Raw genomic sequence first — 22,724 nt, forward strand, 5'->3', positions numbered from 1 at the left:
CGCACATGCGCTAAGATCCCCCACATTGACTCACAGACTGCTGGGGCAGGTGCTGCTAGCGAGCACCTATAAATGAAGGCCGATCTTAACTCCCTCGCCTGGTTTACGGGAGAGCGTCGTGGGTTCAATATTAATTTTATAATTGTTCTAAAGTGTCTCGAAATAAGTCGCTGCTCTCTTGAACCTATAATATGAGATAAGATTCGACTATTTATTTTCGGCAATGGGACATTGGGACATCTTCTCGCGAGGCCGGCGTGCTATGGGTTGTGGTTCTGGCTGGGCTGGGCACGGCAAAGAAGCCGGCGATTTTTCTCACAAGTGAATACAAACCCCTCACCGTCGGGGCCCTGCGCTGGCTCGACTCCGACGTGCCAGTGGAAAAGTGCGCACGTGCAACCGGCCACCGCCGCGACCACTCTACAGCCACCCGGCGCCCCCACCCCTCCCGAGCCGTAAACAACCCGAGGGCCTCACCGTCTGGCCCCGTCCGGAGAACACGGTGGTGACGGCCTTGCTCTTGGAGGTGGGGCGCAGCACGCGGCCCGCCTTGAGCTCCTGCAGCAGCGCGTCGTTGGGCCCCGGCGACTGCATGTTGAACACGGGCATGCTGGCTGCGCGGGGTGCCGGGGGGATGGGGGGGGGGGGCGCGGTGGGTGTGGGGGGGGGGCCCACAGGACAAGGGGGGCACAAATAAGAGGAGGGAACGATTCATGGGAACTCGAGTGCCACACAGCCCTCGCGTGAACGCATGGCGGCGTTCACGCCACAGCTCCGTTGTGGCCGTGACGCGGTTCAACGATTTTTGTCGGGGTATCTGTGAATGGATCGCGCTGGGTGGGACGGTTGCCAAGAGGTCAGAGTGCTGAGCCAGATTTCAACTGCCCGTGATGAAAGTGGTTTCCTCGCAGTGTAGCGAGTTGATGGTGTCAACGACAAAAATCGCGTGAAATTTGGTTCCGCACTTAATTGTGGCGAAAATGCCAGCCCTCTATCAGTTTGGCTGTCACGTGACGAATCTCACACTCACACGGCGGAGCAGGTGGCAAAGAATTGCCCTCCGCTGTGTGCGCGGTGGACTAGAGGTCACTTGAAGAAGAAGAAGGGGTCTCAGAGGTAGCTCTGTGACATCCGCTTCCGTGAGGCAGGGCCACATCGCTCGTGATAAATAAACAATAAAGTCCGTAGAACATTTTGCCAAATCATTGACACGTCTTTCCATGACCGCCGGTGCGCAACGGCGGGGAGGGGGGGGGGTCGGTGGGTGGGTGTGGGCGGTGTGGGTGGTGTCGGGGGGGCCTTACACGAAGAGGAGGAGGAGCGGCGTGACGACGAGCCGCACGTCTCCTCCATGCTGCCGCTGCTCAGGCTGCTGCCGGGCCGCGGCCACGAAGAGCGGACGCCGTTTTCCGTCATCAGCGGTGGCAGCGGTGGCGGCGGTGGCGGCGGCGGCGGCGGGGGGGGCGCCGGCACGCCGGGGGGCGGCGGGATGTCGGAGTCGAAATCGGCGACGGTCGCGGAGCCCGGGACGAAGGCCTCCCTTCCGTCGGTGCGATCGTCGGCCGTCGTCGGCACACAGGCGTCGGGAGGGGTGGCCGGCGGAGGGTGGCTCGGAGGGGCCGGGATTTTGGCGAAGGGCGTGGCGGTGGCGGCGGTGGCGTGGAAGGTGGAGAGTTTAGAAGCGGAGGCGGCGGGCTTTGCCGTCGAGCCGGGGCCTGCGCGAGGCGCCCCGTGAACGGTCACCGGCACCCCGTCCGCCGACTCTCCCTGCGTCACCTCCATCCACTGCTGGGAGAGGGACGCCCGCTTGCCAGCGGAGGGCTGCTGGGCAGCACGCGGGCACGGAGGGGGGGGGGGGCGAGACGGCCACGTTAGCGGTGGCACCGCACGCGCGTGCCCGCGGGGGGAGGGGGTCGGGCCGCTGGGCCGTGTACACGCCGCTCACTCCAGATGCGTTTTTGGGTGCTTCCGCGTTTTCGTTGGGCGCGACGTTTTGCTCCGCGCGCCGGGAGCTTCATCCAGCAACCGAATTCACGGACTGAAGTTGCCTGTGATTAGAATCACGTCCTCAAGTACAGCAGCGAATTTATGGTCGTCTCAGCCCGGTCACCGATGACTGCACAAAAAGCACATTTTTTTTTGGTTTTACGCTAAACTTCTATTAAATTCCAGCTCTGAGAAATAAATATCGGTTTGACAGTCACACGATGAACACTACTCTCATATGCAGAGCGGGTGACAATGCACCGCCTTCTGCTGCGTGTGGACCGGAGGTTCGCCGAGGGATGTCAGACTCAGACGCAGCTCTGTGATATCCACTGGCCGTAAGCGGGTATCGAAGAGTGCCAGCGCTGTGCGAGCGTTCCGAATAGATGGGTCTTCTCTTGGCATAACGTCGACAGCACAATCGGGATACAACCGAGCACAAGATTTCGTAAAAAAACAACACAATCCATGGGCTCCTGGACTCGCGCGGATCGAACTCGGTAAAAAAAAGTTTCCGGGACAAGTTCAAATAATCGTCACCGGTGTTGGTGGCCGTGAGCGGGTATTCGAACTCGGGTCGCCGGGTTTCGTAGCGCAGCGCGCTAACGGCTACACTACCGCTCCCCATGATAATCGTCACATACACCACAACAACAACCGCCATTCGCCACTAAGTGGCGGTGACGTCACCACGACGCTTGTGCCAGGCTATGTGCACTTTGAGGCCACGTGAAGTGTCACCTTTCCGTTGAGCTTGGCGGCGGCGGCAGCGGCGGCGTCCTCCTCGGCGCCGTTTTTCCGCTCCAGCTCCTGCTTCTCGCGGCTCGCCTGGATGCGGCTGAGAGTCCGCGGCTTCTGGAAGCCGGGGATGCGGCGGAGGCGCGCTTGCTCGAGTACCGCCGGCGTGAGCTGCGGCGGGAGGGGGCCGAGGAGCCAAGAGGTCAGAGTCCACGCGGCGGCGCACGGCCGACGGCGTCGCCAAGGGCTGGCGGCGCCAGGCGAATTCCTCAACTCCCGTCCCACGCTGCCTTCGTCATCGTCCACCCAGCGGCTTGCGCAGACCGGGACGTGCGTGGCGGGGTTAAAGTGTGGGTATAGACCCCACCGCCACCCCAATAGCAAACACAACTGGCCAGAATGGAAGAGGAGGCCAAAGTACCCTATCTCTCCGCTAGGAGGGGCTCTCTCTCTCTCTCGAGCTCATCTCAGTGGAGGTCCCCCGCCTGCCAGCTCTGGCGTGAGTGAGCAATTGCAGGGCCGCGCCTTCATTTAGATGTTGCAAAACGGCAATGATTGGCACGTGGTTTTCAAAAGTACACACACGAAGGGAAATATCCCACCCCCTCTCTCATAGCCTTAACAGACTGTTGGGCAAGTGCTGTTCGCGAGTAGCGCTTATGAAGTCCTGCACGGCACACGAAAGGGTGGGTGGCCAGCACCACACCTTGGCCACACACACGCACGCATTCTAGGTATTTTTTAATACATTGTCTTGTCACCTTTGGGGGCTTAACTATGGCGTTCATTTATGGTGGTGGAGGTGCTGGGGGCACGTGGTAGCCAGTGGGAGGGAGGGGAGAGCGGTGGTGCAGCGGTTAGCGCTATGCTCCGCAAAGAACCCGGCTGACCCGAGTTCGATTACCACTCACGGCACAACACCGGTCCTGGGCCTCCCCTAGGTCGACTCAGCCTCAAATGAGTACCTGGTACGGTGTGTAAACATCGCCACGAGGGAGACACAGGCTGACCACCCACCCCCTCGTGTGCCGAGCTGGCCTTCATAGGTGCCACTCGCTAACAGAACGACCCCCAACAGTCTGTCAAGGCTACACGGGGGATCTTTGGGGATGTGGTAATTGGAAGGAGGGAGGGGGTGAGTGTCGTGGGGGGTAGGGGGGGCAGGGGGCGTTGGGGGGGGGTTTGTGCTGGGGCTGACCTGGCAAGTTCTGCAGAGGAATGCGCACAGGGCCAAGGTACGAACGCCCACGCCCGAGCCGTCCATTCAGACGCGACGCAGCGCTCGACACCCATATCGTGTTCGCCTGTACAGCCGCCAAGCGCGACAGCCGTCCCCGAGCGTAGTTCCGAAACCAGGCGAGGTTGCGTTTGTTTCACAAATGAGGAAGACTCGGCGTTGCGCAATAGTGGGAGATCGATGAGAAGGTAGAGGCGCGGGCCCTGCAATTGCCCACTTTCACGCCACTGCTCGTGGCATCAACCCCCCACCAGAAACGACTGACAAAGGGAGCTCGAGAGAGAGAGAGAGACCCCTCCTCCTTCGGAGGGTTTTTTTGGTCTACTCTTCCACGCCGGCCAAATGTCTTTGGAGTTGTGGGACCTACCCACACTTTACCCCACCGCCACACGTGACCGGCCGATAAACCTAACCGCGGTGAAGCCAATGTACACCGCCGGGCGAATCGAGGCGGTGGGGATTGTAGAGATTTACCCACCCCTCCGAACCCCCCCCAATGTTTGAACTGCCGCGTTTGGGGATCGAGTCCAAGCGTCCACCGAGCCAACCGATAAATTGCGGTGGCGTGTGTGCGATATAGCGCTGGTTTGCATGCGCGTGCGTTTGCGAGCGTGTTCGTGTAAACATCAAGCACCGCCACTTGGGAGGTGCGGCGTGTAAACATCTCCACTGGGGAGGTGCGGTGCGCAAACATCGCCACTGGGGAGACAAAGGCGGTCGGGCGTGGCCGCTGCCCACCCAACGCCTCGTGTGTCCTGCCCTGCTGGCCCTCACTAACATTGGGCGGAACAAAAAAATGACGTACACGATGCAGGAACCTCCGAACAATGATTCATTCTATCGAGTGAAGGCCATCCTCGGTCAATGAGCAATTTCCTGCGATTTGTGCTTCTTCTACCCATCGACCGAGACCTCGACGATGCCACTCGCCGCCGCGATCACCGTCCCCAGAATCCCACCCACACCCAGGAGGGCACTTGGCGGGCAGCGAGCGACTACGCGTGCGTCCACAATGAGCGGCTGAGCGGAGACCCGATCATCGCACCTCCTGGCGCCGACATTCCTCGAATACGCCGGAGTTCGCATCAACCACCGCGTGGGGATATATCTCCTTCACGAATGGGCAAGCCTTAAATGTTGCAGAGAATCATAGAGATACAGAGAGACTCAGAGATACATAGAGACCCATAGAGATGCATAGAAACTCACGCGATACATTAGATATACATAGAGACATAGAGATATACATACAAACCCATCGAGATGCAGAGAGATACATAGAGACCCATAGAGATGCATAGAAACTCACGCGATACATTAGATATACATAGAGACATAGAGATATACATACAAACCCATCGAGATGCAGAGAGACCCATAGAGACCCATAGAGATGCATAGAAACTCACGCGATACATTCGATATACATAAAGACATATAGAGATATACATACAAACCCATCGAGATGCAGAGAGACCCATAGAGACCCATAGAGATGCATAGAAACTCACGCGATACATTAGATATACATAGAGACATAGAGATATACATACAAACCCATAGAGATACAGAGAGATACATAGAGACCCATAGAGATGAATTAAAGACAAGCTACACTCGTGTGAATGTGGCCATGCGACCCAAACTGTGGACCGCAGACTAAACCACCGCGGTCTGCGGAGGAGGAAGCACAGCGACACGACACGAACTCTCCCTGCTGAAGCCCTCTTGTCGTGGCCATCGAGCTACTGAAACGTCTTGCTGCTGCTGCTGCTGCCATTAGCACGTGCAGGAATACCAACATATGCAACGATTATATCTGTGGTCAATTTAAAACCGCACCGACAGCTCACGCAAGACGGTTTGATTCCGCGACGGAGACTCACGTTTTGGCCGTGTCGGCTGAAGCTTGCGCCGCAGCAGACTGACCCTACCCCTCATGTATGTCGCAAACGCAGATGACTACGATGACAATGAAGGAATAATAATAAGAAGAGGCGGCGAGAGAGAAAGAGAGAGAGAGAGAGGCACGCTCGGCGCACCAGGAATTTAGAAAGAATGCCGTCGGGGGCGTCAAAATGCACCCAGATCGTAAACCGTAAAGGCCACGGAAGTAGCCCTGGGCTTTGAGGAGGAGGATGAGGAGGTAGGTGAGCAATGGAATGCACGGTGCTATTGTTTTAACTGCTCGCAGGAATAATACCGACTGATAATGTTGTGATGTGGTATTCACGACATTCCTATACAGCGCAGGGCCATCACTCTGGCGCTGGGCTGATAGTCGGTCAAGTCGAAGATGAAAAACTTTCCAGCGGTGAGCGGCTGCGGTCATCCCGTACAGACACCGTGCAACGCATAACGACGCAGTGCCCTATCCACACACACGAAGGAGGAGACATCATCGCAGCGATACACTCCGCTGCTCCGGACGTCGTTGTCGGGGCTTGGCCACCTGGATGTCAAGTTGTCGTCGTTGCTCCACGTCCACATCGGCAGCCCACGCGGAAGAAGATGTCGGCCAGTTATAGGCAGCGATGTGCCGAATGTGTCAAACCAATTAGCAGCGTCGCACCCTGCTGGCGGATGATATCCGCGTGTCGTTTCCGGTGTCATTTAATCGACTTTTACCAAATTGAGACCGTGACGCAGTCACACAAACACGGCCGACCCGTTTTGACATCGTCACGGGAGGCTCTGTTGATGTCCACTGCGAAACTGACGACGTACAGTTATATTGACTTATTTACGGTTAACACCACGGGAATGACCTACACTAAAACTATTAACTATTTATTTTTTTACCAGGTAGTGCCCGCTGGGCTATAATGCTCTTTTTCAGAAGCGACCCGGCCACAAATGAAAGCCCAACGAAGTGGCTCGTCACGTGGACATTTACAGCGGCAGCCAAATGCTCTGATTGCGTGTTTCTTAAATGTGGAGGGAAAAACCGGAGAACCCGGAGAAAAATCCACGCCACCACGGGGAGAGAGACACGCACACTACAAATATACAGCAGACGACAAGGGTCGGGATCGAATTCACGACCTCCTGCATACCAGGCGAGGTAGTTAACATCTCGCCAGGAGGGGGGCATGGGACGGTTGCCCTGCAGGTGCGCAACTCTGATATATGTGAGGTGTGAGCTTTGTCTTCGTTGTTGTTGCAGGTAAACTGCCACTTGATATGGCGGCATTTCGAAAAATTGCCGTCATACCAACATGTTCAGATGATTGACGTCTGTATGGGACACCTGTGTTATTTCCTCTAAGTGTTGCAAAATCTAGATTTATTTTGGTACTTTTGCCTTACACCACCATTTATATATTTATTTCCCCTACACATACATTCAGAATGTCCTGTTGCAGAGTTCATGGATTCTGGACGTGTGCGGTTAAAATGCCGAGAAACAGAAAAAAAAAACAAAGATCTCCATTATTGTACCTCATTTATCGCCCCCCTCCCCTCCATCGAAGGGATGACAAGTCCATCGTGCAGCAGGTATTTGACTTCGCAAACCTTTCCGACGATGGCGAGCCCTCGAGCCACCGGGCGAGTTCACAGGTGAACGCGGCTTCCCCTTGCTGTGGTGAACCAGGGCGACCCGCCTCATCCATTCTCGGAAGTTCGAACCTCTCCTTCTCACAACGAGGGGGGTGAACGCTCATGCCGCCGCGATCCGTTTTACTGCACATCGGAAAACAGGTCAGCGACGTGGGCCCGCTCGTGTTGCACGCACCGAAACGGACCCACGGCTGCAGCTGGGGCGCTAATCTTCCCATGCGGCACGATTCAGCAAACAATTTGCGTGCGCCTATAAAATCCAAATTGAGTGCAACCCGACTCCGCTGTATTCTCTCATTCGCATTGTGTTTACCTGCTGCAAATACCCCCCCCCCCCCCACCACTTAGCCATGCGTGTGATGGGTTAAGCCTCTGCAGCCGCTGTATCCCTGCACACACGCGGATCGGGTATCACCGACACCACGAGTGGGTGTTTTGGGTGGGCCAGTGCTAAGAATTGTTTTTTTTAGTGCACGGTCAGTTGCATGCAACTCGGTAGCAACTCGGTTGCATGCAACTGATCAGTCGGATGTGAACTGCGATGACAACACGTGCCGGGGAATTTTTGCACGTTGCTGCAATTGGTCGCTAAACGTCTTGAGGCGTCTTGCCGAGGGCCACGACTTCGAGACACGGCCGAGCACGTGACCCTGGGAGAGGCTTTGAAGGCGGCCTGGGGATCGATTCGGCGAAATAAAACGACAGCGGACGGGAGCAGGGTGGGGTGACTTTTGGAAAACTGAATTTGGTTTTTGAAAAGTAACGCAGCAATGTGACTCAGGAGAAAGCTGTTTAATCAGTGCATAGTCAGCACCTGGTATGACAAAATCGACCTAAATCAGCTAAAACCTCCCGTAAGTCACGACGTGACTTCCGTGTGACCGCGCCCACTCTGAGTCCCACCCCGCCACCCGCTACGAGAACAGACGCCGTTCCTCCGTACAGCTCACTTGCGCTCCCTCCTTCCCGCTCTCCTGCTCATTCTCTCCTCCCTCTCCTGTCATCATCATTATCACCACCGCCGCTGCCACTGCCCTCTCATCCACAGCATCTTGGCCCGGTCATTCCTCCTCCCCTCTCCACCTCCTCCCCTCTCTCCTATCGTCCTACTGGTCACCGGGAGCCATGCCCTCTCCTCACTTTGTCTGTCTTGAGTCCCTCTTTCCGCGGTGTACCACGGGTAAAAAAGGGAAGTTGCGGCTCAGAAACGCGATCACGAATGAATTAAAGTTAGAAAAAAAAGAACAGCAACAGAGAAAGACGGAGCGATGCTCTCCGGGCACGATTACACCGAGGGGCAGAAGAGCACCTTGGGATGAGCGAACGAACTCAGGTCTCGGAGCCGCGACAATTTACGGAGACGTCGCCACAAGGGACGGTGGTCGAGAATAACGAGAGCCGAGTGGTAGCCGAGGAATGGAATGGGGTGGTGGGGGGCATCAACTCGTAAATCAACGCGCGTGGTGGAAAGGGGGGGGGGGCGATCTCAGTCACACCACGAGATCGTGAGGGATGGTGGGCGCCTTGGGGAGGTCTTCAAGCGGAATTGGAATGACCGCGGCTGACGACGACGGCTGTTGACTCAGAATGAGTTCATGCCACACTTGGCTGGTTTTGTTTGCAATCTCCGCAACTGTGGTATGTTGCTGCTCATATGCAGCAAGGTGATGTTTTGTTTTACCTGTGTCTTTCTCTGCAAACTTTCTGTTCCCTGAACTATGAATAGACGGTGTGTGTATGTGCGTGGCGCAGTCGTCATGCTCGTGCCTCACAGCAACAGGGAAATGGGTTCGATTTCCCAAACCGGCGCCTTGCTATGCTGTTCGTTCTGCAAGGTGTGCGTAGCGTGAGTTTGTAGGCTCTCCGTCTGTTCTGCAGGGTGTACGTGAGTGTGCGAGCGTGTAGAATTGGTATGTTCTCCACCTATGCTGCATGTATTCTCCTCCGGGTTTCGCCGGTTCCCCTTCGGATAGCTAAAACAAGTAAGACGTTGTAACTGGTATTGGCCAAAACATCGTGGTACTGAAGATGTATTTTCAACTTACTCAGCTGGGATCACGCAGCAGCAAGCTCACCCCTTCATGCAAAAACTTGACAGAGTTTTGAGACTCGATGAGTCTTCTCTAGGCAAGCACGCGTGATGATGGTGATCATCAGAACCGGCCCTAGACCTTTGGGGGCCCTAAGCAAAATTTGGTTGGAGGCCCCTTTGATGTATGATTTTTTTCACCCACTAGCTAGCAGTGACTCTAGGGGGCCCTCTGCTGGCCACGGGGCCCTTTGCAATTGCAAGGGTCGCTTAGTGGCTGGGTCGGCTCTGGTGATCATGATGATGACCGCAAGGACTATTTGTGTGAAGAGCAATGCGAATGGAAATAATCTTACACGTGCTTTCAGAATGAATCACTGGTTGAGCCATGATCTTTAGGCACACATCAGTGTTGAATGTTTGAGTGTGGTGATGGTACAGAAGGGTTTATGCATGCCCGTTTGTTAATCCACAGCTGACTAACAATAGCCTCTATTTTATAAGGCGCCTTTCATATTGAAATATTTCAAAGCACCGTACATTAAAAAAAATCCATAAGAGTTTTTTTTTTGTTAGATCGCGTAAATATAAACGTGTCGTTAAACCGGCTACCACCCGACACAGTCAACTAGTAAGGTTTGTCACGTAAACAAAACGTGCCAATTCGTTACTAGTACGGCACTAACCGGTGTGTTGGAAAGCAAATCCACAACAAGTCTCGAGTCTAGATAAAATCTAAGAGAAATTTAATGCCGATAATTATCACAACCTCAGCGACTACTCTGGACATTCCAATAATACTTAGACCTATGATGAATGCGAATTAATAATTGCAGAGTAATGCAATCAGGAAACAAAGTTACCTTTTAAATCTTAAGGTACAGGGAAAGCCTGCAGTAACACATGGGTGGGTTTGAAGGCGGTGATTTAAAAAGTGAAACAGACCGAGAAAAGGGATGATGCCCACCACTTGCGGGCCGGGATATCTGACCATACTTCACCACGCTGGTCAGTGTGGGTTTGTGAAAGAGGGGGAGGGTAGGGGTGTGGAATGTAACCCAAGACCGGTTCAGATGCTAGCCGCGAACAGGAATCAACCTCAGGTGGCTTGGTTTGTGGTGGTGCAGTGCGCTAACCACTGCGCCGCCACTCCTCCCCTCGGTTCGGGGAAATCGACACGTTCACAAAAAAGGTTCATGCGAAGCTGCCGGGAACCCATCGCAGTCACTGCAATCACCGGATTACAAGACGCTTCGGATTACAAGACGCTTCGCAGAGTCAAGACGCACCGCCACAGACCGTGCGCACGGCGTGAATCAAGTTCCATAAATGAGGTCACGCGCGCACACACAAGGACAAGACAAAAGATCCCCCGTACAGCCGTAACAGGATGTAGGGTCAAGTTCTACGTGCGAGCACCTATGAAGGTCGACACGGCACACGACGGAGTGGGTGCACCACGCCCGGCCGCCTTTGTCTCTTTACAATGGCGCTGTTTAGGGGCCATCCATTTAGTAGGTACGCAAAAATCTGTCAAAACCTGACCCCTCCCCCCCTCCCTGTACGCACGCGGACTTTTAACCCCCCCCCCGCACCTGCGTACGTTCGCTTGACGCACCCCCCCCCCCCCCCCCCGAATCCTATAGAACGGCCGATATTTAATCCGCGCAGAAATGATCAAGAATTAATAATATTAACGTGTTTAAGCAAACAGATAGTCCACCGCCGGACTATCTAACTCATTTGAAGGCCAATGTAGACAATTTATTATTATCGAGGCTTAACCCCCCCTCGTTTCCTACGCGCACATTGTCAATAGACCCCCCCCCCCCATACACAAGCTACGCATTTGGGTTACCCCCCTCCCCCTCCATGCGTACCTACTCAACGGATGGCCCCTTACAAGACGCACCTCCAACTTATAATCCAGAAAACAAATCACAAAACAACGCTGTCAATTCGCCTCCTCGAATCTGTCCCTCTGCTTAAAAAAAAACACGTTTTACACATCACGTCAGCCACACTCCATTCCATCTGGAAGCGCATCATCTAGGCCGGCAGACCGCCGGCGGCATCGCTTCAAATACGGTTTCGACTCTCAGTGTCTCATCAGCGGAGTCGGCCTCGGCTTGACCCGATGCCTGCTGGTGGCACCTCCAGACGGCGAAACATCCCTACCTACCTCCGCTGGACGCGCCTGAACAGCACAATTATGAGGGGCACTAACATCACCATCATCATCATATTATATTGCTCGCTCCCTTACCTTGCCGTTGTGCTCTCTATGAGCGCGCCCACTGATTGTCGAGGAAGCGACGGTAATAACACGGGGAGAGAGAGGGTGGAGGTGGCGAGAGAGGGGGAGGTGGAGGGTGGAGGTGTAGAGAGAGAGGGGTGGGGGGGAGATTGAGAGGGTGGGAGGTCTCGCCAACTAGTTTTACTTTGCTCGCATGGTGACGTCAGGCACGCACTATAAATAGAGTCTAATCACAGCGCTACGGGCTCACCTGTAACCACTCCCAGGGCAGGTGCCATTGGAGAAGAGGGTGCTTGCATTGCTGCCCAATAGTATCCACACAGGTGTGTGTGAGTGTGTGTGTGAGTGTGTGGGTGAGTGTGTGAGTGTGTGTGTGAGTGAGTGTGTGAGTGTGTGTGTGAGTGTGTGTGAGAGTGTGTGTGAGTGTGTGTGAGTGTGTGTGAGTGTGTGTGAGTGTGTGGGTGGAGCAGTAGTAGCGGTTAACGCGCTGTGCTACGAACCTGGTGACACGGGTTCGATTCCCGCTCACGGCCAACACCAGTGACGATTATCTGAACCGGTCCTGGGCCTCCTCGAGGTCGACTCAGCTTCAAATGAGCACCCGGTGTGGTGTGTAAACATTGACACTGGGGAGACAAAGGCGGCCAGGCGTGTAGTGCTGGCCACCCACCCCCTCGTGTGCCGTGCCGACCTTCAATAGGTGCTCGCTACCAGCACTTGCCCCAACAGCCTGTTAAGGCTATACGGGGGATCTTTGTCTTTGTGCGTGTGCAGTGTTAATCACGGGTGGGCGTGGTGGTTAGCGCTCTGCACTTTGAACCCTCGCAGGAGATTCCCACAGCTCTGATGTGAATGCCTGATGATGATGATGATGTTGGTTGTTGTACCTGATAGCGAAACGTCGGACAACCGAATTGTTAAAGAATTGTGACATTACTCTCGAAATGCACCGGTAGTGCTGACACGGTAATACATGATCACGTTTGTTCATCACGTTAATTGGCTGTGTACACATTAGACTCACACTACACTCACATTACGTACAACCTACACTCCCCTCCGATTAGCACGGTGGGCTAGGTAAGGTGCGAAAGAAGTTCAACATACATACACACACTGCACACTACACACACACACACTTTATAATAATACTAACAACACGCAAACGCCTCCACCAGAGGTGAAGAATGGTTGGCATGGACCCCCCTTCACTCGTTCCCCCCCACCTGCTCTGCCAACAACACCATCAACCCACTGGTCAACCTTCACTCACTCGGCATGGCCAACCTCTCCCCTCTCTTCCTTCTGCAGTGCAGCGTCTAAGTGACATTACAATAGCGATGGGAGGGGGGGGGGGGGTGCAGGCGTGGGATGGCGGGGGAGGGAGATCTCATTTGGCAAGACTGCACCGCGAACAAAAGAGGCTTTTGCTTTTGCTTCTGAATAAGTCAAAACAAATAAAGGCACGGCTTCACGTTCGTAAAACGCGTTGCTGCGTTTATCCTTCACTCCCAGATAGAGAGAAATAATGATTCAGAGAGAATGATTCAGAGAGAATGATTCAGAGAGAATGATTCAGAGAGAGTGATTCAGAGAGAATTATTCAGAGAGAATGATTCAGAGAGAATGATTCAGAGAGAATGATTCAGGGAATCCACAGAACAAACAGGGCAGGAAGAAAGGCGGCCAGAACCGGCGCTACCGGCGATTTCACAAGCTCTGCGGCCCTGCATGTTTTGGCCAACTCCATTCATAACGAGTCCTCTAAAACCCAAAAGTAGCTGGAGAAACCCTACAAGCGCGGGGTAAGGGGGGTGACAGGAACACGCAGGCGCCGTACAGATGCAATACAGATCGCAATTAATCCCACGTTCTCCATTTGCAATCACAGCTTGCTTGTAAAGCCAAGCGATGTGGTGACCTGGCAGCCGCACGGACAGGGGAGTCCCAGGAACGCGCCGGTGACCCACCAACTCCTCGTTGCTGCCTCCACAGCACCGCTGCTCCACATGCAGCCCACGTGCGCCCTTTCCCGCACGTGCGCACGTATGTTGAACTTTTTTCGCAGCCGCACGTAGCCCACCGTGCTGATCGGGGGCATCTGATCGGTGGCATGATACTCCGACTGATGCTCCTGCTGTTGTGGAGTGACTCATGCAGCCAGCTATGGCTGCAGAGTTTGGTAGTACATGTTGTTCACGTCGTTTATTGTGAAAATTCGGTCACAGTTCCTATGATCGCTGTTTCATTGCTTTTATGGCTTTATTTTGGTGATTTTCGAAACGTTTATTGGTTTGGCCATGTTTGTTTGTTGCAGTACAGAGTTAGACTGATGGCCTTAATCTAAGTTGTCTTGTGGTTGTTGTTGTTTGACTTGCATCCCACTGGGATTTTTGCACACAGTCTTGGTGTACGGTGCTTTTTCTGCAATATTTTGCTGTCTTTTCTTGGATTTTCTGTTTGCACATAGTCACTTTAAGATGTTTTCTTGTTCATGTCTTTGTTTTCTGTTTGTTGCGGTTGCACCGGATTCAAGAGCCGAATGGCTCACAGGGCTATACCTATTAAATGAACTTGAATCTAGCAGGTGACACTGGTCAGCTCAGCACCACGTGATCCTGCAACTCAGGGCTGTGGAGGCAGCATCGATGGGTTGGTGGATGACCGCAGCTGTTGTTGTTATTGTTGTTGTTATTGTTGTTGTTGTGAAACTCGCTTCGCGTGGGTGTCGAGGAGGCGCCACGCCCTGGCTCGCCTGGGAGATGTCGGCACAGCAACAATGTGGACTTCCATCTGTTCCATCTGCACGGGGATAGAGTGTTTCCCCCTCGACACGCGCGGGTTTTCTGTGGGCACTCCGGTTTGCTCCCACGTGTAAACACTCGTTAGTTAGCCGACAACACCTTCATGAAATTCGATTTAATTAGAACACCTTCATATATAGAGGACAACAGAGCTTGGTGTGGGGGGGAGATGGTGCCGGATCACTGCCAGGCTGCTGCTGCTGCCTTCCCCGCTCGTCTGCAATTCCTCATCGCACCTCTGAGCCGTTCTCCGAGGCTCTGAGCCTCGTTCCCAGCCACGTTCAGGATCGCCCCGTGAGCTGAGCCTACGCCCCTAAGTCGACAGTCAGCGACAACAAACGTGGCAGAGGTGGGGGCAAGTCTCGGTCTTTGGATTGCATTCGGTTATTATTATTTGTGTTATTTTTGTTGTCAAAACTACTCGAGTGGTAGCGCCTTACGCCGACGACCCCTATCAGCGTTCCGGAATAAACTGCGTGAGAAGTTGAGCCCTGCGCGTTAGACAGCTGCAGAAACCGCGGCGTGGAAACTGCCCGCTCGCTCGGTTTCTTCAGAGCCATTGTTACCACTTTTGTCTTTTCGGTACCAACGAGGGTGGCAAACGCTAACACTGATTGTTTTAAAGCGCATCATCTCTCGGTCACAGTGGTGCATGATAGCAAGGTCCTCGTCGTAGCCTTTTGATGAAAAATCCCCCCCCCCCATATAATAAAATGGGTACCACAGTATGTACAATCCGTCTACAATATCGCTCTGATGTGATATTAAACATCAACGAAATATGAGAATACGCAGGGATAGTGTCCACAACACGCGGTGATGCCCCGAGGCTTTCGGCCCACGTTGGAGGGAGGGGTGGCGACGCGCCCCCCCCCGGCGTTCAGCGCGTCCGTCGCTTGCCGTTGCAAGGCGTTCCATTCGAGCGGTTCGAATCCTAGCGGGGCGCCCTGGTTAATACTGCGAGTGTGGTGACCGCGACGTGACGCACCGTCGGCTTCACGGCCGCTCCACAACGAGCAGCCGGGCCCCTTTGTGTGCCTGACTCCACAAATACACAGTTATTTATTTATGTATTGCTGCCACATTTCAAAAGCGACACCGCAAATGACCCAATTGAGATTGTACACACAGCAGCAGCAGCAGCAGCAGCAATGATCGCTCCCCTCCTAGCACACTGATGCCCCAAGTCACCCCAGCAAATGCGAGTTGTCAGCTGGTTGAACAAAATAAACCCTGAAAATTGGACAACTTGGACACTTGCCCACGCTGGAGAGGAGCAGCGTCTCCGCTCGTGAGCATCGCCTGTTGTTGCCACTTGCCGACTCCGTCCCCTACTGAACATCTGTGACGAAAATAAGAGCTTCATAGCTCATCGGATTCCTCCAGTGGGACGAACTGAAAGTGTCGTCCAGTCTGTATCTGCGGGTTCTGACTCGGCACACTTTGTGTTTCTCCCCACCGCCACCATCGCCACCACCACCAACAACACCACAGCCACCACCCCACCACCGCCACCATCGCCGCCACGCCAAACTTCCCTTTTCGTTTCTCGGCACCAAGGTTTTGCTGCTGTTGTTGTTGTTTCGCTTCCACGCGAGGTATGTTGAACTTCTTAGGGTCATTCTCACGTGTGGACAGGCACCGCACGACAAAGGGACCCACCAGATAACCTTCAACACCCCGCGAGGGCGAATGTTGTTGTTGTTGTTAGCCACCGCCGCCAGCACCACGCCGAGAAGACACGGAACAAAGACCCCCCCGTGTAGCCTGAACAGACTGTTGGGGCAAGTGCTGTTAGCGAGTTACACCTATGAAGGCTGGTACGGCACACGAGGAGGTAGGTGGCCAGCACCACGCCCGGCCGCCTTTGTATCCCCTCGTGGCAATGTATGCACACCGTACCGGGTACTCATTTGAGGCTGAGTCGACCTAGGGGAGGAGGCCCAGGACCGATTCAGATAATCGTCACCGGCGCTGACCGTGAGCGGGAATCGAACGCGGGTCTCCTGGTGGGGTTTGTAGCGCAGCGCTACGCGTTACACCACCGCTCCCCACGATGCACAAACACTAAGGATGCTCGCTTAGCACCAGTGGACTTACAAGCCTTAGACAGAGGTCGCCGGCTCGCATCGTTCTCCCGGAGCGGCAGCCGTGAGTGCAGACCACAGGTAGCCGGTGGGCAGGTTGCACGCGGTGGGGTAAAGTGTGAGTGATGGAAACTCTTCCGAGACGCCTGGCTAGGCTCGATACCTCGAGAGAGAGAGGGAGAAGTCGGGCTCTCGTCGTGAGAATTTAAGTTCACGAGCAGACTCAGCCCATCATCTCTCTGGCGGTTGGTAAAATGAGGAATCTCACGGTGGGAAAAAGACGACAGGCGAGTCCTCGCCACGAGAACATGGAATTTCCACCAATAGCTGAATAGCCAAGGCATGAGTGTTGAGCCCTCCACGAACAGCGGCTCTGTGGCGGTGAGCACATTGGACTTGAAATTGTGAACTTTTTGAGTACATTGGATTTGAGCACATTGAACTGCTACAGTATTTCAACAACTTTTTGTTCTTTTACCGGGTAAGGCCCCACTGAGCTACGTAGCTCTTAGTCAGAAGCGACGTGCCCATCGCAAATGATAAGCCCAGCGAAGTGGCTCATCATCATCACGTGGACAACGTATTGCAGCCAAATACTCTGAAACGCGTGATGTGGATTCTAAATGTGGATGGAAAAAAACCGCAGGACCCGGAGAAAAATCCACGCGACCACAGGGAGAGAGAGAAAGACACGCAAACTCCGAATATACAGCAGCAGGCGTCAGGGTCGGGATCGAACCCACGATCCTCCTGCAGACCAGGCAAGGTAGTCAACATCTCGCCACGGTGACACCCAATGCAAAGGTCGTCGGGTAAATTCCATCTCCCGGCACGGAAGTTGAAGCAATCATAGCGCAATGGGGGGAAACAACATCTTTACAGACATCACTCTGCCCGGAAAAACAAAAATACATCTCAACGGAATGTGGTGATTTTATGTTATCATCCAAGGCCAATGCTACTACTAATCTCAGTTTTCTATTCTTGATCCTGATCCGCCTTCAGTGACTGCTCTGGGCACACGGACTCTGATGTGTTTTCCATTGCACGTAGCTTTTTGTCCTGTGCGCATTTATTTGTAGCCCAACTTTGAAGCCTCCTCGATTAGAGAGAATCGCAGAGAGACGCAAAGACTCACACAGAGACACATAGACTCACACAGAGACCCATAGACTCACACAGAGACCCATAGAGTCACACATAGACCCGTAGACTCACACAGAGACACATAGACTCACACAGAGACACATAGACTCACACAGAGACACATGGAGTCACACAGAGACCCATAGAGTCACACAGAGACCCATAGACTCACACAGAGACCCATAGAGTCACACAGAGACCCGTAGACTCACACAGAGACACATAGACTCACACAGAGACACATAGACTCACACAGAGACACATAGAGTCACACAGAGACCCATAGAGTCACACAGAGACCCATAGACTCACACAGAGACCCATAGAGTCACACAGAGACCCGTAGACACACAGAGACACATAGACTCACACAGAGACACATAGACTCACACAGAGACACACAGAGTCACACAGAGACCCATAGAGTCACACAGAGACCCATAGACTCACACAGAGACACATAGAGTCACACAGAGACCCATAGACTCACACAGAGACACATAGAGTCACACAGAGACCCATAGACTCACACAGAGACACATAGACTCACATAGAGACCCATAGACTCACACAGAGACCCATAGACTCACACAGAGGCACATAGACTCACACAGAGACCCATAGACTCACACAGAGACACATAGTCTCACATATAGACCCATAGACTCACATATTGACCCATAGACTCACATAGAGACCCATAGACTCACATATAGACCCATAGACTCACACAGAGACCCATAGACTCACACAGAGACCCATAGACTCACATAGAGACCCATAGACTCACATAGAGACCCATAGACTCACACAGAGACCCATAGACTCACACAGAGACACATAGAGTCACACAGAGACCCATAGACTCACATAGAGACCCATAGACTCACACAGAGACACATAGACTCACACAGAGACCCATAGACTCACACAGAGACCCATAGACTCCCACAGAGACCCATAGACTCACACAGAGACCCATAGACTCAGAGACCCATAGACTCACACAGAGACCCATAGACTCACACAGAGGCACATAGACTCACACAGAGACCCATAGACTCACACAGAGACACATAGTCTCACATATAGACCCATAGACTCGCATATTGACCCATAGACTCACATAGAGACCCATAGACTCACATATAGACCCATAGACTCACACAGAGACCCATAGACTCACACAGAGACCCATAGACTCACATAGAGACCCATAGACTCACATAGAGACCCATAGACTCACACAGAGACCCATAGACTCACACAGAGACACATAGAGTCACACAGAGACCCATAGACTCACATAGAGACCCATAGACTCACAAAGAGACACATATACTCACACAGAGACCCATAGACTCACACAGAAACCCATAGACTCCCACAGAGACCCATAGACTCACACAGAGACCAATAGACTCACACATAGAGACCCATAGACTCACACAGAGACCCATAGACTCCCACAGAGACCCATAGACTCACACAGAGACCAATAGACTCACACAGAGACCCATAGACTCACATAGAGACCCATAGACTCACATAGAGACCCATAGACTCACACAGAGACCCATAGACTCACACAGAGACACATAGAGTCACACAGAGACCCATAGACTCACATAGAGACCCATAGACTCACACAGAGACACATAGACTCACACAGAGACCCATAGACTCACACAGAGACCCATAGACTCCCACAGAGACCCATAGACTCACACAGAGACCCATAGACTCAGAGACCCATAGACTCACACAGAGACCCATAGACTCACACAGAGGCACATAGACTCACACAGAGACCCATAGACTCACACAGAGACACATAGTCTCACATATAGACCCATAGACTCGCATATTGACCCATAGACTCACATAGAGACCCATAGACTCACATATAGACCCATAGACTCACACAGAGACCCATAGACTCACACAGAGACCCATAGACTCACATAGAGACCCATAGACTCACATAGAGACCCATAGACTCACACAGAGACCCATAGACTCACACAGAGACACATAGAGTCACACAGAGACCCATAGACTCACATAGAGACCCATAGACTCACACAGAGACACATAGACTCACACAGAGACCCATAGACTCACACAGAGACCCATAGACTCCCACAGAGACCCATAGACTCACACAGAGACCAATAGACTCACACATAGAGACCCATAGACTCACACAGAGACCCATAGACTCCCACAGAGACCCATAGACTCACACAGAGACCAATAGACTCACACATAAAGACCCATAGACTCACAAGACCCATAAAGTCACACAGAGACCCATAGACTCACACAGAGACCCATAGACTCACACAGAGACTCATAGACTCGTATAGAGACCCATATACTCATATATGGACCCATAGACTCACACAGAGATCCATAGACTCACACAGAGACCCATTTTGGCCGATTTTTTACCCCCTCTCCCCCTCTCGTCACACGGCGTCACAAAAAGTAAGACCCCCCTCAAATATGACATCACAAAGCTCTGCCCCCCCCCCTAAAACCATATTACCATTTTGAAAATGAAACATGCTTCAAATCAATCTTGATTTGAAGCTTTCGTGACTGCAGGAATCCATACTCTTTTGTTATTTCGGTAAAGTCACGTAGGTGAAAATAAAGAAAAACATTTAAATTATAAAAATGAAAATAACTAAATCAAATCACTTTCATTTAGTTATTTTCATTTTTTATTTTATTTGTATTATGAGTTTATTTTATTATTTTTACCTACGTGACTTTACCGAAAGAACCAGAGTATAAATACCCAAATTTTTAAAAAGTGTGACCCTGCGACTTGTTGACCGTAGGTAGAAAAATGAAAGAAACCACGACGTTTCGATCGCAACACAAGCGGGCGGCCGTTCTCAGGCGGAATTTTTGTTTTGTTATCATCCAGCAGTGGAATTGCTGCGGTGAGGCCAGCCGGACAGGGGCCGGGTCGAGGCGGTTCCAACACTCGAGCAATCGGTGTTGTGAAGCCCCCCCGAGGTTCGCTTTGACGAGGGGTCGCAGCCGTAGATTTCCACGACTCGACAAAGACTCAAAGACGCTTTGTCTTCGAACCGTCGCTTCTTGAGAAGAGAAAGAAGGAAGGTTACTGCTCATACCTCGGTGGGCTTCACCTGGCAGGATAACAAGCAAACGGAGTTTAGTTTTATTTGTGTGTGTATGTGTTTATTCTTAAGCGATTTGTTTACATTTCCTATACTTTGCACTCTGTGACAAAAAGCTTCATAGCTCATCGGATTCCTACAAAAGAAATAAAGATTCTGATACAGTGAGCGTGGACGTCTCTGCAATGTTGCTGCACCACTGAGTGGTGGTGGTTGTGTTGCTGCACCACTGAGTGGTGGTGGTTGTGTTGCTGCACCACTGAGTGGTGGTTGTGTTGCTGCACCACTGAGTGGTGGTGGTTGTGTTGCTGCACCACTGAGTGGTGGGGGTGGTGGTTGTGCTGCCGCACCACTGGTGGTGGTGGTTGTGCTGCTGCACCACTGATGGTGGTGGTGGTTGTGTTGTTGCACCACTGAGTGGTGGTGGTGGTTGTGTTGCTGCACCACTGGTGGTGGTGGTGGTTGTGCTGCTGCACCACTGGTGGTGGTGGTGGTTGTGCTGCTGCACCACTGGTGGTGGTGGTTGTGTTGCTGCACCACTGAGTGGTGGTGGTTGTGTTGCTGCACCACTGGTGGTGGTTGTGTTGCTGCACCACTGAGTGGTGGTGGTGGTGGTTGTGCTGCTGCACCACTGGTGGTGGTTGTGCTGCTGCACCACTGGTGGTGGTGGTTGTGCTGCTGCACCACTGAGTGGTGGTGGTTGTGTTGCTGCACCACTGGTGGTGGTGGTTGTGTTGCTGCACCACTGGTGGTGGTTGTGTTGCTGCACCACTGAGTGGTGGTGGTGGTGGTTGTGCTGCTGCACCACTGGTGGTGGTGGTTGTGCTGCTGCACCACTGAGTGGTGGTGGTTGTGTTGCTGCACCACTGAGTGGTGGTGGTTGTTGTGTTGCTGCACCACTGGTGGTGGTTGTGTTGCTGCACCACTGAGTGGTGGTGGTTGTTGTGCTGCTGCACTGAGTGGTGGTGGTGGTGGTTGTGTTGCTGCACGTGGCTGCTATCTGTCACACCGCGCTGTGCAGGCAGTCTTGGTGGGTCACCGCACACACGCTGTGGTGCAGCTCACTCGCTGCCCCGCGGGTTCGGGTCTAGGAATCGCCATACCCGACTCGGCCACGAGACGGCGGTACTGCATCACACGTGGACTCCGCGTGTCCCGGCTCCGTGTGGGGGGGGGGGGGGTTAGCGTGTTGCTCCCCCTCGCACGCGCGAGTCAACGCTCACCGATCGGCCAATACAATCTTGATATATGGAAGGGACCGCAGAGCTTGGGAAGGGGGGGGGGCGTCTGGTGCCGGATTGCCACGTGGTGCCTTCGTGCTCGTCTGTGGCTCCTTACGCGTCTGCTGGCGGAAGAGCCTCCACTGGAGGCCGCCTCTCTGTGGAGGTGTATTTGGCCTACTCTTTCTACCCCGCCATTCATACCGCTGGGCGGACAGAGGCCGTGGGAGTGCGGCGGGGCATCGGATTTAAGAAACCTGCGCCGTTGTTTCAGCTGCCGTCATCGTCATCAGCACCACCATCATCAGCACCATCAATCATCATTAACACCATCATCTTCATTAACACCGCCATCATCGTCATCAACACCACAATAATGTTCATCATCAGCACCACCACCATCATCATCAGACCCATCATCATCTACACCACCATCATCAGCACCACGAAAACATCATCATCATTCGCACCATCACCATCATCAACACCACGATCATCATCAGC

General features: G+C 53.2%; 1 protein-coding gene across 3 annotated transcripts in view; it reads right to left on the reverse strand.

Moving 5' to 3' along the window:
• LOC133351175 (uncharacterized transmembrane protein DDB_G0289901-like) overlaps positions 1-22,724 on the reverse strand; it is a 45,093-nt gene that overhangs the window by 5,616 nt on the left and 16,753 nt on the right. Inside the window, exons 1-4 of one of the 3 annotated variants that reach the window (XM_061566187.1) lie at positions 5,848-5,945; positions 2,728-2,895; positions 1,305-1,821; positions 478-614 (exon numbers count right to left, since the gene is read on the reverse strand). In XM_061566187.1, the coding sequence (XP_061422171.1) occupies positions 478-614; positions 1,305-1,782 (615 nt within the window). In that variant the 5' untranslated portion in view covers positions 1,783-1,821; positions 2,728-2,895; positions 5,848-5,945. Of the gene's footprint in view, positions 1-477; positions 615-1,304; positions 1,825-2,727; positions 2,896-5,847; positions 5,946-22,724 lie in introns of those variants that run through there. The other 2 variants (XM_061566186.1, XM_061566185.1) reach the window with 2 other exon arrangements.

Source organism: Lethenteron reissneri, chromosome 36 (genome assembly GCF_015708825.2).
Source record: "Lethenteron reissneri isolate LAM-NWPU_2019-01 chromosome 36, ASM1570882v1, whole genome shotgun sequence".
NCBI classification, from domain to species: Eukaryota; Metazoa; Chordata; class Hyperoartia; order Petromyzontiformes; family Petromyzontidae; genus Lethenteron; species Lethenteron reissneri.